This window comes from Crocuta crocuta, unplaced genomic scaffold (assembly GCF_008692635.1).
Source record: "Crocuta crocuta isolate KB4526 unplaced genomic scaffold, BGI_CrCroc_1.0 scaffold109, whole genome shotgun sequence".
NCBI lineage: Eukaryota > Metazoa > Chordata > Mammalia > Carnivora > Hyaenidae > Crocuta > Crocuta crocuta.
Genome location: NW_027533088.1, coordinates 236322 through 251704, shown reverse-complemented (window position 1 = coordinate 251704; position 15383 = coordinate 236322). Strand labels below are relative to the sequence as shown.

General features: G+C 38.3%; 1 protein-coding gene across 1 annotated transcript; it reads right to left on the bottom strand.

Moving 5' to 3' along the window:
* Positions 1–315: 315 nt before the first annotated feature.
* Positions 316–10978, bottom strand: OLR1 (oxidized low density lipoprotein receptor 1). The gene is made up of 6 exons (XM_077745990.1): positions 10819–10978; positions 8189–8290; positions 6253–6498; positions 2473–2612; positions 2051–2166; positions 316–1707 (listed from the first exon to the last, which is right to left on the bottom strand). The coding sequence occupies exons 1-6, from the start codon at positions 10892–10894 to the stop codon at positions 1563–1565; spliced, it is 825 nt and encodes a 274-aa protein (XP_077602116.1). The 5' UTR covers positions 10895–10978; the 3' UTR covers positions 316–1562.
* Between the last annotated feature and the right edge of the window lie 4405 nt (positions 10979–15383).

Below are 15383 nucleotides of genomic sequence, written 5' to 3'. Positions count from 1 at the left end.
CAAATTAAACCAGAGTAATATACCACCATATATCTATCAGAATGGTTGAAGTTTAAGGACGGACCATACCAAGTGTTAGCAAGGATGAGTTGGAATTGGAACATTCATACACTGCTGGTGGGAATATCAAATGGTACAAATTTGGAAAAAAGTTTGGCCATTTCTCAAATAGCTGAACATACACCTACTGAATGACCCTGACATTAAACTGCTAAGCATTTACTCAAGAAAAGAGAAATGCTATGTACCTAGAAAGACTTGTGCACAAATGTTCATAGCACCTTATTTTGTGATAGACAAATACTGAAAACAATGCAAAGGTCATCAACAGGTAATTTATCCACAAATTGGTGCGTATACTCATACAAGGGAATAACACTGAATATTTTAGATGGGTGAAAAACTGATGTAAGCAGCAAGACAGATGAATCTCAAAATGATTATACTCGGTGAAAGAAGTTGGACCCAAACTAAAAACCCAAGAGGCATACTGTGTAACTCCATTCACATAAAATGCTACAAAATACAACCTGAAAGGAGATTGGTCATTCTCTGAGGAGAAGGTATTAGGGAAGGGAAAGATAAATTTGAGGGGGAAATGAGAATGTTCACTTTCTTAATTGTGGTAATGATTTCAAGGGAACGTGCTTACATTTATGAAAACTTAACTATTGTGTAATTTAAATATGTTCTGTTTGTTTTATGCTGATTAAACCTCTATAAACCTGCTACCCAAAGAAAATGTAGCTTGTCTTTCTGGGAATAATACAGTTTTTCTTTTTAGATTATGTGCAACGTTATTAATCTAAGAGATTATTTTCTCTTAGATTATGTGCAACAGAATGGAAAGGCTTCTCTTAAAGTAGAAGAACCTAGGAAGGGAGGTGGCCAGGGAGTAGAAACACTGAAAATAGATCATTCTGTTTGTAATTACCTCCTGGGACATCCCAATCGCCCCAGAATGTGATATTATGGTGTGTGTGTGTGTGTGTGTGTGTGTGTGTGTGTGTGCACGTGCATTAAGTTGTGGAGTGTGGAGACAGATCACAATTTAAAAGACCAAGAAGTGGTAGCTTTTAACATGAAGAACACAAGTTCTTTGATTCCATTATGGACTTTCCCCTTTTCTGTTTCATCACCAGCTCTGTTCCCCTGCAGATTTCCCCATTTTTGCCATCTGCTCGCAGCGGGTCAAGTTCTCCATTTTCTGTCTTCGATGTGGTTTAGGAGGCTAAGGGGCAGACGGCACTGAGGTAGAGGATTGAGTACAGGGGCTCCAAGGTTTGAAGAGGAGTAAAACTTTAAAATATAAAAAAGGGGAGAAGGTTTGAAGGCTGACAGGGAGACGGGACAAGGTGAAAAATAACAGAGAACGAGACATCAAATCAAAGTTTTGGATATCTCCAGCCAGGCATCTGCAGACGAGTCTCTGCTGAGGAGTTCTGCAGTCAGCTAAGAAGAGGCAGTTCTCAGGGTTCTCTGGGTTTGCACCTAAATGATAAAGTACAACTTCAATTCCAGACGGGAATTCTCTTTCTCCTTTTCTTCCAGAGCCTTCAAATTCACTGTGCTCTCACTAGATTCGCCTTCTTCTGACATATAGTGAATGCAGTTAAAATGCAGTTGTCAGCAAAAACCGCTCCCCTATGTATATATGCGCAAGTGCCTGAGGGATACATCTGGGAAAGGGACCCCTGGAACCGAAACCTGCAGATGGCGAAGAAAAGAANCCCAAACAGGCTCTGCACTGTCAGCACAGAACCCAATGTGGGGCTTGAACTCACCACCTCAGTGGAGATCAAGAGCCCGATGTTTAACAAACTGAGCCACCCAGCTGCCTTAACCTTGCCTTAAAGCTTCAAATCAGCAGTAAATGTGGGAAGGAAAACTCAAAAGAAGGTCTGAATGACTAAATGGGCAAGTCTCTGTCTGACAGAGGTGGGGAAGGAGATGTTCAGAAATTCTCAGTTTCTCCCTAGCAAGAGGAGGACATTGTACGGAATGCTAAAGCAACTTCAGGAACAGGTTCAGCAAAGAATAGGAAACTTACAAGTGGGGCATCAAAGGAGAGCCATCCTCCCAGACCCATGAGCTGCTGGGCTGCCTCAGAGACAAGCCTATCCAGAACGGGAAACTGGAATGGGCACTGGCTTCCTGGATGAATTCCTGTGGGGAGTAATGTTGATCTAAATTGATAATAAAGTCAGTGTAGGCGTTTTAGACTAGACTCACAAAACAATAGAACCAAAAGAGATCTTTGACATCCTTTCTGTAGTTTCCCAGAAACGTTTACTGAAGCCTAAGATACTATGTAACCTCTTTATCCAAGGTCATGTGCATATTTAGTGGTCAGATGAGGCTTGAAAATAAGTATTCTGATACTCAAACAAGTGCTCCTCCCCTAAGGGTGTAAATCAGGTTTATTTTCCTATAAGCCAATACTCCAGTTCAACATACAACATAAAGACTCACCAGATCATCTGTGTTATTAATTTTCAGCATCTGGGCGTCCAAAGACAAGCAATAGTTCTGACTTTTTTCCCAATTAAATGGGCCAGAGGAGTATAGGTAACAGTTTTCTTCATGCCAGAGCCAGTCTTGGGGACAAGGACCTAGGAATATAAGCATATCTAGTCAGTGAGTGATGCCTGAGTGAAAATATTTCTACAATTCTTCAATCAATTCTTCCCTCAGGACTGTCACATGTATATCATCTCTTGTTTTTCTTTTTCTTTTTAAAGTTTACTTATTTATTTTGAGAGAGAGAAAGAGAGGGAAGGGGAGGCAGAGAGAGACAGAGACAGAGAGGGAGAGAATCCCAAGCAGGCTTTGTACTGTCAGCACAGAGCCTGACACTGGGCTCAAACTCACAAACTGCAAGATCATGATCTGAGCAGAAATCAAGAGTCAGATGCTCAACCAACTGAGCTACCCAGGTGCACTACCTATTATCTCTTCTTAATTAGAATTATATCTAGAGTCTGCAAATACCTCAATAGACTCATAGTCTTTATTTCTTTTAAAATATCCTGATGTTAGTAAACTAAATAAAAAACAAGACTGTTGAAAAGCAAAATTGAGGGGCGCCTGGGTGGCTCAGCTGGTTAAGCGTCCGACTTCAGCTCAGGTCATGATCTCGTGGTTCCTGGGCTCGAGCCCCGCGTTGGGCTCTGTGCTGACAGCTCAGAGCCTGGAGCCTATTTCAGATTCTGTCCCTCCCTCTCTCTCTGACCCTCCCCTGCTCACGCTGTCTCTCTCTCTCTCAGAAATAAATAAAAAACATTTAAAAAAAAAAAAAGAAAGAAAAGCAAAATTGAGCTGACATGTAGTTGTGGAATCTGATCTAGTTTTTAAAGTTATATTTGGAATAATGGAAGTAAAAGGCTGGGAAATGGATACATAATAGCAATTCTGCTATTAAAAAGATATACCAAGGCACCTCGCTGGCTCACTCAGTGGAAGGAATAACTCCTGATCTCGGAGTTGTGGGTTTGAACCCCACCTTGAGTATAGAGATTATTTAGATATAACATCTTTTTTTAAAAAAAGATATGCTTCTGTATTTTTAAAACTTTGGGTTTTCAAATTCAGGCTTAAATACTACACTTACTGGGAGCACCTGGGTGACATCAGTCAGTTAAGCACATGACTGATTTTGGCTCAGGTCATGATCTTACAGACATGATTTCACCTTCATGAAATTGAGCCGCAAGTCGGGCTCCATGCTGAGCATGGAGTCTGTGTGGGATTCTTTCTTTCCATCTCTCTCTTCCCCTCCCCCAACTCTCTCACATGGCGTGCAAACATGCTCTCCCTCTCTCTCAAAATAAATAAATAAACACTGAAAGAATTACTGAGTTTTCTGTTTCTAGACATGTGTTGTTCAACACATAGACATATGTGGTATTCAAACTACCTGTATTTCTTTTAATTTAATTTGTTTAAGCAAATCCTAACCCCAAGGTTGGGGCTTCAATTCACAGCTCCAAGATCAAGAGTCACCTGCTCCACTGCCCAAGCCAGCCAGCTCCCCTCATTTAATTAAAAAAAATTTTTTTTTATTTAAAAAAAACAATATCACCATGTGCCTAAAACTGTTGGCAGTTCTTCGCACATATTAACTCATTGAACCCTCACAACAACATGGTAAGATAAGTTTCATTCATTTTCTTCATTTGGCACATAGAGGAAATGGGAATGTGAACCTTGACAGCCTAGCACTAGAAAAACCAAGTGTTGAATCATTCCGTTGCCCTACATCTCAAACTTCTGGGTCTGAATCAATTGAAGAAATATTTCATGGTGCCCTTCAAGACATTTTGATACAGAATCTAGGAGTAAATGTGGAAACTGCCATTTTTTTATAAGCTACTGGAGTGACAATGTGGTGCACAAAAGGTTGACAGCCACCACGAATTTCTGGGCTGAATGTGAAGACCGTTGCTCTAAAAACCCTTCACTTTTCTAGCTGGATGAATCCCAGCAAACCATGTTCAGTAACTTCTCAGAGTCCCTCTCTCTTCATATGTACCCTGTGGACCACAGACTTGTTAGTAAGAAAGATTTACCTTTTCTCAAACTTGAGAAAATGGGCTTAATTTTTGCACATGGCATTTTACTGTTAATGTTTTTGAGAATCTTCTCAAAGCCGCTTGATGAAAAGCCGTACTTTATTTGCTATCTCTGCTAATTGGCCTTGACCTGACGCTGTCAAGAAATGGTATGTTTTATCTGGGATATCTATCACGTGAAAAACAGATTACTTATTATTTTTGATTGGTTGTCCATGCCTGGAATCTCTGGGAGATGGTTCTGGATGGTTGTGAGGTAGATCTAATTTCATACAACTGATTTAAAAAACGCTTTTACAGTCTCACCTGGGGAATAAATCATTGGTTGGTATGTGGCTATGTCTGCTTATATAAATATTCCTGTCCTTGATATATCAGTCTTCTTCCTTTATACCTTCTTAGAGGTGATGTATTCTTTCATTTCCTCAGTAGTTTGCTCTTTAATAAAGGGATAAGGGGTGTCTGGTAGCTTAGTTGGTTAAGTGTCTGACTCTTCAGCTCAGGTCATGATCTCAGGGTTTGTGGGTTCAAGCCCCGCATCCGGCTCTGTGCTGGCAGTGCAGAGCCTGCTTGTGTTTCTGTCTCCCTCTCTCTCTCTCTCTCTCTCTCTCTCTCTCTGTCCCTCCCCTGATTGCTCTCTATCTCTCTCTCAAATAAAAATAAACTTTAAAAAATTACTTAAAAAATAAAAGATGAAATAATATGTTTGACACTTGCTAAAGATCAATTTATCTAAAAATCGCTCTTCTTCTGGAAATTTAAATAACCTTATAAATACTGAAGGGATTTATTAACTCCAAAACTTTATAAAAAGCTATGTAGTATTATTATTATTATTTACCTTATCTGGCTATCAATTTTTTTCATCCCTTAAAATAAAGAGATCTGTGGGTATTTGTGAACTGTTATTATATAATCCTTACTCAAATAAATTATGTCGTTGAGATCAATTGAGGTGTACAGCAAGAAACTGGAGAAATCTCTGTTTATTGGTGGTAGTTAGTTACTAATGCTGAGAATAGAGCACTCATTCATATACCTTCAAGGAAGCAATGAACCTCTGAAAGTAACGCCATCTCATATTCGTTAAATCTCTCTATGATGAAAAGCATATCCCTGATTTAATTACATGTTATAGAAAGACTAAATGACACAGATACCTCTGTAATATCATCAGAATTCACATCATCATCCCCTTCTTACAGATGCTACTATTTCCACCTGCCTCTCCTCGATACTGACATTGAATCAATTCTTCTCAGATAAACTGACTTCCTGGGCCCTTCATATTTTGTTCTTATCTAAAGTATCTACTCAACACTTCCAAGTCAGCCTACCTCCACTTATTTAATTTAAGCAGATGTTGAATACTTTAAGAAAAAGTGTTATAGAATAAAGTTAATATAGAGCTACCCAGGGACAAAGGAGACCCTGCAGGGAAAGAAATCAATGATTAAGATATCTTGGAATGGAAAGAAGTAATCTGTGGCAAAAGGTAAGGGTAGGAGAATTCTTCCAGTAAAATCTCAAAACTAGAATTTTAAAAATTGAGAAGAGGTTGGGGTGCCTGGGTGTCTCAATTGGTTGAGCACTTGACTTCCGCTCCAGCCATGATTTCACGGGTTCATGAGTTTGAGCCCCACAATGGGCTCCTGGTTGGGGGCTCTTCACCCCGCCGTACCTGAAAAGTTTGTTGCTTTCCTCAGAGCTTCTTGGAGATTCAGGTTCTGGCGATGAAGTTCCATCTGTTTTTTTGATTTTTCATCCAGCTTCTGGGTAAGGTTTTTGATCATTTCCTTGAGTTCCTTTTCTGATTCCTGGGAAGCTTTTTGTGCTTGCTGCTGTGCTAAAATCTGTCCCTCCAGTATAATTTCCTGGTGAGTAAGGTTCGCTTGATGTTGCTTTAGGAGATCAGACACCTGTGATACTAAATCATAGCTGAAATAAGAACTCCATTACCAATCCCCAGAAAAAATCCCTTTAACTGGATTTTGAGGAAATCAAAGAATCAAATCAACTTGTCTATTTTGACAATAGATGAACTGCTGGAGAATGACCCATATTTGCTCAGAAATTATAGATTTAAAAGTTATTTGATATTTCTGCAGTATTTTTGTTCTAAATATCAGGAACTGTTAAACTGTTTAAACAAACACTTTTGATTAAAAAAACAGCACAAAACAGGATTTTACTTATTATTGATAGTTATAGACAAGTTTAAAAGCAATCATAAGATAAGTAGTATATCAATTACTAAAATACAGACCATCTAAAATAGGTGCCGACCAGACTCAGTGACTATTAAGAGCAGTGTCATTAGTGATTTGCTCTATTTGTTTCTTTATTCTTCTGCTAACTCTCTCCCCTTCTGAATTTCCTAATTTTATTTAAGAACCGTGACAGCTTTTTTTTTTTTGAGACACAGAATTATTTTAAGTTGCTATGTCATAACAGTTTCAAACATTTTTGTTTCTTAGGAATTTTTTTCTGCCACAGCACATTTTAGGAAAGATGGGGATGACATGTTTGTGAAATCTAACAGGCAACTAATATTAAGGGTCAAATGTCTCAGTTCTAGAAGTGTGATGGTTTAGTACAAAACAGACCATTGGCTTGAAGGCCATATCAGACTCTGTTGTGAAGTGATTCTTCCCACAGGAAGATTCATCCAATCACCACCCCTGAGTCAAGGGCTCTTCTTCTAGTCATTAGGGGAGGTCTTAAGCGTTAACAGATTAAAAAAATAAATATTCTATGGTCTTAACCAACAACTGAGAAGCAAATAGCACCTCAAAGGCTTTAATCATCTAGATTCGAGATAGATGAAACAACCCAGAACTACAACTTAAATACACAGGCAGAATAGGTGGGTGGTCTGCACCACTTTCATTCTTTCTTGGGCTTTCTCATGCTTCTTACCACTTCTCTTCCCGCCAACATCGTCTTTTCTGAATGACCATATTATACATTTGAATTACATTTACTTTAAATGTTTCACTTATTAAGAAGGTGTTTCTGATTCTTAAATTTGTTTTTCATTTTTTAAGTTTATTTGTTTTTGAGAGAGAGAGAGACAGACATAGAGAGAATCCCAAGCAGGCTCCATGCCTTCAGCGCAAAATCCGACGCAGAGCTCAAACTCGGGAACCGACCATGAGATCACGACCTGAGCTGAAATGGGGGCAGATGCTTAACTGACTGAGCCACTGAGGGGCCCCTCTGAATCTTAACTTTATATTGGTAATTAATCATCTCTATTAAAGCTCAATGTGAACTCTATGATGTTTCTATTCCTTTTGGATTTCTTAGGGGATCTTGTGGCTTAGCTTCAAATTATTTTTTTCCTCATCATTCTAGTATTTAAACAGACTTTATCCATGAAGTTATCAAAACAAAACAAAACAAAACAAAAACCTACCATTCATAATCTTCATTCCGTGTCCCAGTCAATTTGAGGGATAAGAACAATATACTTATTCATCTTCCCACTCATTCTAAAACGTTTGCCTAAAATGCATCTAAATCAAGGATGTTTGCAATTGTTATCAAACCAATTAATAAACCATGTTTGCAAGTTCTCACTTTGTCTTCCATTATTCCCCCGTTCTAGTACTTACGTCGCATTATCAGCACTATAAGAGTCACCAGTAATCCCAAGCAAAGGATCCCTAGAATCGCAGCAGCAAGGCACCAGCACCGAGAAGAAAGAAAATGAAGACCTAGAATGATAAAGGATAGAATCAGAAGGACATAACAGATGGAAGCAAGTCATCAAACAATTCTTTGGAAACTGTCTGTACCTGGTACTTTGCATTTCTTACCTCTAGTTCTCCCAAGGGCTCTGCAAATAATTCATTATCCATATTTACAGATGACAAAATAGAGACAGAGAATTTAAGTAATTTACCCATGGTCACACGATTGACACAGTTTAAGAACCAGGATTCAATACCAGGTATGTGACGGTAGGTATCTGATTCTCTAAAGCTTATACTTATTCACTCTGCCTGCAATGACTCTCCAAGAAATGCTCAGTCCATCTTGGTTAGATCAACTTTATATTTTTAATATAGACCATGTGTATGCATGTACACACACACACACACACACACACACCTCCCATACAGTGTGTTTTATAAGTAGCATACCATAAAAGAATGTCAGATACCAAGCAAATAAGCTTTAGTCAGTTAATCAACGGATTGCCTCAAAGAATTGCTTTTGTGCTTTCAATTTTTATTCTACTAAAATTACATCTTGGAACTGAGGTTGTTGACCAAATGAAACTAGGAATGAGACTTCAATACTACTGTGATTCATATTAATGTTCCTATACTCACACCAGCCGTGGCCCCATAGTTACAAGAGGAATGTTCACCATTATTATAGAAACAAATAAATCATGTAGCTCACAGGCATATGAATACCTAATTATGTGTTCCACCACTACAAAAGCACAGATATTTTGGTTCAGCAGGAAAATATCTCATGTAATCCATCTGGACCTCTCACCCTGTACAATAAACAAATAAGGCACTGGTCATATTTTCCTTTATTTGTGGCTAACGAAACTCAAAGTCTCAGTGAATTGTGTAAGATCACACTGATGTTAAGATCCAAACATAGGTCTTTAAATCTGTCAGTAGCTATGCAGCTTAGAACACTGCACCACAAAATTTCCAGTGTGGATGTGTAACAGTCCAAATCAATCAATGGTCAAATATATTCACAGAGTTCTTGTTATGCCCAAAGCACTTCTATTAGACTTTAAAGATGAGACAGCCCAGATAGAAATTTTAACAGGAAGAAATAAAGTTCATTCACTGATTCAAACGTTGTTTAGCTCCTGGGGTATATGTGGAAAGTTAGCAGAGAAGCAGAAGATAGTTGTGTCTCTTGCAAATAATTGCCTAATCCTAGCTTGGGGGTAGATATCTGTGTAAATCTTTCAACCAATATTTCCCTCTGGTCAGTATTCATTCTATACTATAGGAGAACAAAAATGTCTATCACTCTGGGAGATGAAACTCCGAATTTTTAGAAGAAAACCACAGGATCCACACCTGTGTAGGGAAGGCACATGCTCCCATTTTCTTCAGGCCACCCTTTGTCCCATTACCTTGGTAGGTAGAGACCATTAACCCAATCTCTGCTCCCATTAGTGATTTTCTGATCAGAAAGCAATTGACTTCTTTGCAGGAGGTGATTGATCTAATAAGATTCTGAGAAAAGATTTAGCTTAATAATTGTAGTAAAACTCAGGCACTCAATATTTACTACATGAAGAATGAATGAATGAATGACTTTTGTTGACTTTGTAGGGCTACCTATAAATGGCAGTGCTGTTTTCATACCAAGTTAAGTTCATCAACTCAAATGTTCAATCATTCCATATTCATACTTCTTATCTCTGTTGAGGGAAATTTCTATCTTGTTTATGGAAATATGACCTGGAATGTCATTATCCAAATTCCTGTCAACACTTGTAGGACTTCCCCTATTTGTATTTTTTTCCTTTCTCTCAGAATCAGTATAAGGTAAAGGGCAATTTATTCAGACTGCCTCTGGAATTGGGATTATGAATTAATTTACATTTAATGAGTTTAACTTACTGTATATATCAAAAAATTATAATTTTCAAAGCAGTAGTACACAAGAAGACATGACTTATGCTGAACTATACTGAATGTCATTTAATCTGCTTTGGATAATTCATAAAACTATATCCAGTTTTTGCAATGCCTCAAGAAAACTTACTATAAAATTATCATTGTATATACTGGGTGAATTCAACATCTCCTTAACTTTCTGATGGATTGGATTCTTGATAAAGGGGAAGTTGTGATACAATTCTAGTTCTACCACTTACCAGCTGCATAAAAATGAATGGTTTTGTTAATTCTCCTGATCCCCAATCAGTCTTTTGTAAAAGGGGGATTATCATAGTCCTAATTTCAAGGTGTAAGGATTCAGAGAAGTAACGCACATAAAGAGAATATCAGAGAACATAGCCCTTGATAAATGTTCCATACAAGTGTCTACTACATCATCATTCATACCAAGTTAGTTCATTCACATCATCATCCTCATTGCATCTGAATTTTTTTCTTTTAAGTAAGTGTTACGAATTCTACACTGTGTTTTCCATACTCTGGTGTTTCAGCTTTCTAATCCTATATTCAGTTAATTTACATTTGGAGCTAATCCTGGAATTCTGTCCCTGTGCCCATTCACCCACCCCTAGTACCTTTGCCTTTCTCTCCATTTGGCTTCTGGTCAGGTTGATCCTTCATGGTCTTACTCTTAAGGTCATCAAAAGTCATTTCCAAATTCGTTCCAAGAATGAGAGAGTGAAGTAGTCACGGACTTCTCCATAAAGTAAGAATTTGTGAGCTGCTGCTGGAGGGTTTAAATAGTTACTGCTATCTAATTGAAGAATGACTCAATCATCGGTAGGAGGAAGAAGAGGCTTTGCTTCATACTGGAAAGTTGGCTGACGCAAATTCTTGGTTTATATCTATTGCAGGTGGGGAAAGTGGTGATTCTCCTAAGTATTTCAGGAGTTTTCTCTAGGTAATTTATGAAAGGGAAAACTGTATTTTCTGTGAGCATTAGAGAAGAGGCATTTGTCTTCACTCTTCAGATAAGGAAACTGAAACTCAAGAGAATAAATCATACTAAATTTGTGGAAGACTGTGCCTTTGAGCCAGATTACTTAATTCTAGTGTCCATATTTGTTTATTTTACCGTAGCAGACTTGCTCTATCTTGTGTCTTTCATAAGTCTCACAGTTTTCTTTTTAATTCTGACTATTTAAATCAGCAATAGATTAGAAATTTTTGAGTTAATCACATATCATTCATCTCCAGCCATGATGACCATGAAAATTTTAGAACTTAATTAGAAGTACTATTTCATAGTATGGCAGTATAACATCACAGCAGAGAGAACTTTGTAGCCAGAGGCAGCTCATTTCAAATCTTTCCTTTGCTAGTCCCTTGATCTATAATCTTGGGGAATTACTTAACACTCTGAACCTATGTTGTTTTTTTTAAATTGCCTTTTTTTTATTTTTTAAAATGTTTATTAATTTTTGTGTGTGTGAAGAAGAGAGAGAGGCAGAACATGAACTGAGGAGGGGCAGAGAGAGAGGGAGACACAGAATCTAAAGCAGGCTCCAGGCTCTGAGCTGTCAGCGCAGAGCCGGAGGCAGGGCTCAAACTGTTGAACCGCAAGATCTTGACCTGAGCCAGTCAGACACTTAAGTGATTCAGCCATTCAGACACTCCTGAATCTATGTCTTTGTCTATAAATTGGGACATTGGAATGTCTATAAATTGGGACATTGGATAATGTTGATAATGTTGCTATAAGGATTCATATGAAATATTGAGTGATAATGCTAAGTACTGTACTTCAAACATAAGAACTCCATAAATTATAGTTATTAATACTAGTACTAGTAATATTTAGCACAGTTTAATTGCCCATAAAAGAATACATTTTTACATATAATTGATTGGAGTCACAAAGACTTTTCATTGATCTCCCCATAAGGATGACTATATGAATACATTGACAGAATTCTCACCTATTTTCCCTTCACAACCTCCTAAACAAAGAATAAATGTCTACTGCAGTTATACGTACTTTTAAAAATATTTTTCATTTTTGAGAGAGACAGCATGAATGAAAGAGGGGCAGGATGGGTGGACAGAGGATCGAAGTGGGCTCTGAGCTGACTGTAACGAGCCTCATGCGGGGCTTGAATTCATGGGATCATAACCTGAGCTGAAGTCAGACACTCAACTGACTGAGCCACTCAGACACCTCAACGTGCTTTTTAAAAAGTTCTTATCTATTAGTCATATTTTCTAAAGTATTTATGGGCAAAATGATGGGATATCTGGAATTTACTTTAAACTATGCCAGGAAAAAAAATATAAAAAGAGGGGACACATAAAAGAACATTGAAAAAATATACATACATAAATAAAATAGCTAGGAAACTATTAAGAAAAATCACTGATATTGACAGCCTCATTAGGATTCCATTTTCCTCTTCTTCCCTGGATTTTCTGTTTTCTCTTTTTCTGTGCAGGGTATCTGAGACCAAACTGAACATAGTTCATCTGTCATTTAAAGTTTTTCTCTAGGACTCAGGTCGCCAAAAAAGCTCAGCATGTAGCAAATACATCCTGGTCAAATCAGCTTGTAACAAATCCATGCTACTTACCTTTCACACTCAAGCCCTCCCCGACCTCCCTTGACTGTAAGTGCCAGGAAGCAAGATTGCTGCCTGCATTCACCATAGTGAGTTATCTATTCAGATAAAAAGAATCTCAGGAAAGTGGCTTTAATAACGAAGTAATAAATGCTGAAATTATGTCACAATGAAGAGGACACTTTACCATTCCCCACAGTGACTCGATTATTTTGTGTGCCATTAATATTCTAGTGGATTTAGATGAGATACAGATGTACACTTGTCGACATGATGCATTTTTCTTGTGAGCTAGTTACCTTTTATGGATTGTCCGAGGAAGAAGTGTCTTGGAGAAACATATGTGACTATGTAACTAAAACACCCAAAGAAACACACAACACTAGGAGGAACTACATTCTTTGAAGGAGGCCTAAGATTGAGCTAGATGTCACAGACTTCAGATAGTCACCTTCACACCCCACCCACAAAACCCAGGACGGCATAATCATCCATTGTGCTAGGGGTCAATTCTTATAGGACACTCACTAAGCAGTCCTGGATCTCATGATGAGCTCTACAAATCCTGTACTTCCTTCAAAGACACTTTTTTTTCTTTAAAAAAAATTCTCTGCATTTAACATCTGTAGGTAGGCTTGCCATCATTGTGGTAGGGTCCCCTTTTAAGGAAAGAAAAAAAATACCAGGCTATCTGTGACAACATCCCTCATGACCTTGTAACATGAGACCACTAGACCAGACTCCATGTTTGTGTGTTACCACGTACGGGAGACAAACGGGAGACAAAGAAGTAGAAAATATATTTTAAAAACTACACCGCGTGGCATTCAGGGCTCAGTTCTTTGGGTACGAACCCAACTTCACGGTGCCGGCAGGAGTAAAGTTGCTTCCTGGAAAGAAAAGGCTTGGTATCACAGTCCTCTGTGCAAGAATCCTGCTACACCATCAGTTCTCCCCCCTCCCCCACTTTATATGCTCTAATAGAGCACTCTATTGGTTTTCCATTCCAGTAAACTTATTCCCTCTCTCCAACCAAATTACAAGCTCTTTAAAGGTAAAGTTAGATCCCCTTCTGTTAAGAGAAGCTTGGTCTTTCCTATCACCCTGGAATACCATATACATTGTAATATTCTGCAAAAAGTAGGCAGTTAACACTTGAGATTCTTAGCTACTAAAACATCACCAGCATAAGCTGGATTTTAAAAATACAAAGGCGTTTAAGGAAAATAGGTCTTAGGTCTTTATTTTGAGAAAGTGGAGCTAAAAACCCAGAAAATGTAAGAGATTTACTAAACATCTCTTTTCTATCGGAGGCCAGACAAGAATGTAGCTCACTGTTCTCCTTCTCCAACTAAAACTCTATAATTTTTATTTTTTAAAAATTTTGTTTAAGTTTATTTACTTATTTTGAGAGAGACTATGAGAGCGGGGATGGAACAGAGAGATAAGGAGAGAGAATCCTAAACAGCCTGTGTACTGACAGATGTGGGGCTCAAACTCATGATCGTGACCTGGGCCGAAGTCAGGAACTTAATTGACTGAGCCACCCAGTTGCCCTGAAAGTCTGTACCTTCTTTCCTTTCATTTTTAAATGTTTATTTGTTTTTGAAAGAGAGACAGAGACAGAGACAGAGTGTGAACAGGGAGGGCAGAGAGAGAGGGAGACACAGAATCTGAAGAAGGCTCTGGGCTCTGAGCTGTCAGCACAGAGCCCATGCAGGGCTTGAACCCATAAACTGTGAGTTCATGACCTGAGCCAAAGTTGGACACTTAACCAACTGAGCCACCCAGATGCCCCATGAATTTTCTTTATTTTTAAGGCTGAACAATATCCCATTGTATGTATATACCACATTTTGCTTATCCTTTCATCCATCGACGGACATTTGTGTTTCTAAGACCCATGAGATAATTTCTACAATCCTTTCGTGGCAGATAGCTGGACAGAATTCATAGACTGTAACTAGTTCTCATTATCCCTGCCCCATGACATTCATGCCCTTGTGTAATCTTCTCCCTTTAAGTGTGGGTGGTATCTGTGGTTAGGATGTGCCAAAGGTGATAGAATGTATATGATTATATATGTGTGATTACATAAGGTATAGTGCTTATTTTGCCAAAGTTTCTCTCTCACCTCTTGGCCAGATTTAAAGAAGCAAGATTACATAAATCTTATTACCACAAAGAAATGAATTCCTGGGGTGCCTGAGTGACTCAGTCAGTTTAGCATTTGACTCTTGATTTCGGCTCATGTCATGATCTTCACAATTTGTGAGTTTGAGCTCCACATTGGGCTCAGTACTCTGTGTTCACAGTGAGGAATCTGCCTAGAGTTCTCTCTCTCTCCCTCTCTCTCTGCACCTCCCATGCTTGCTCTCTCTCTCTTTCAAAATAGATAAACAAAACATTAAAAAACAAAGAAATGAATTCCTGCCTGAGATAGCTTGGGAGCATATCCTTTTCCAGTTGAGCTTTCTGATGAGAATATCACCCAGAAGACATCTTAACTTCAGCCTATGAGACCCTAAACAGAGGACTCAACCAAGCTATGTTTATACTTCTATCCACAGAAATTGTGATATATATAT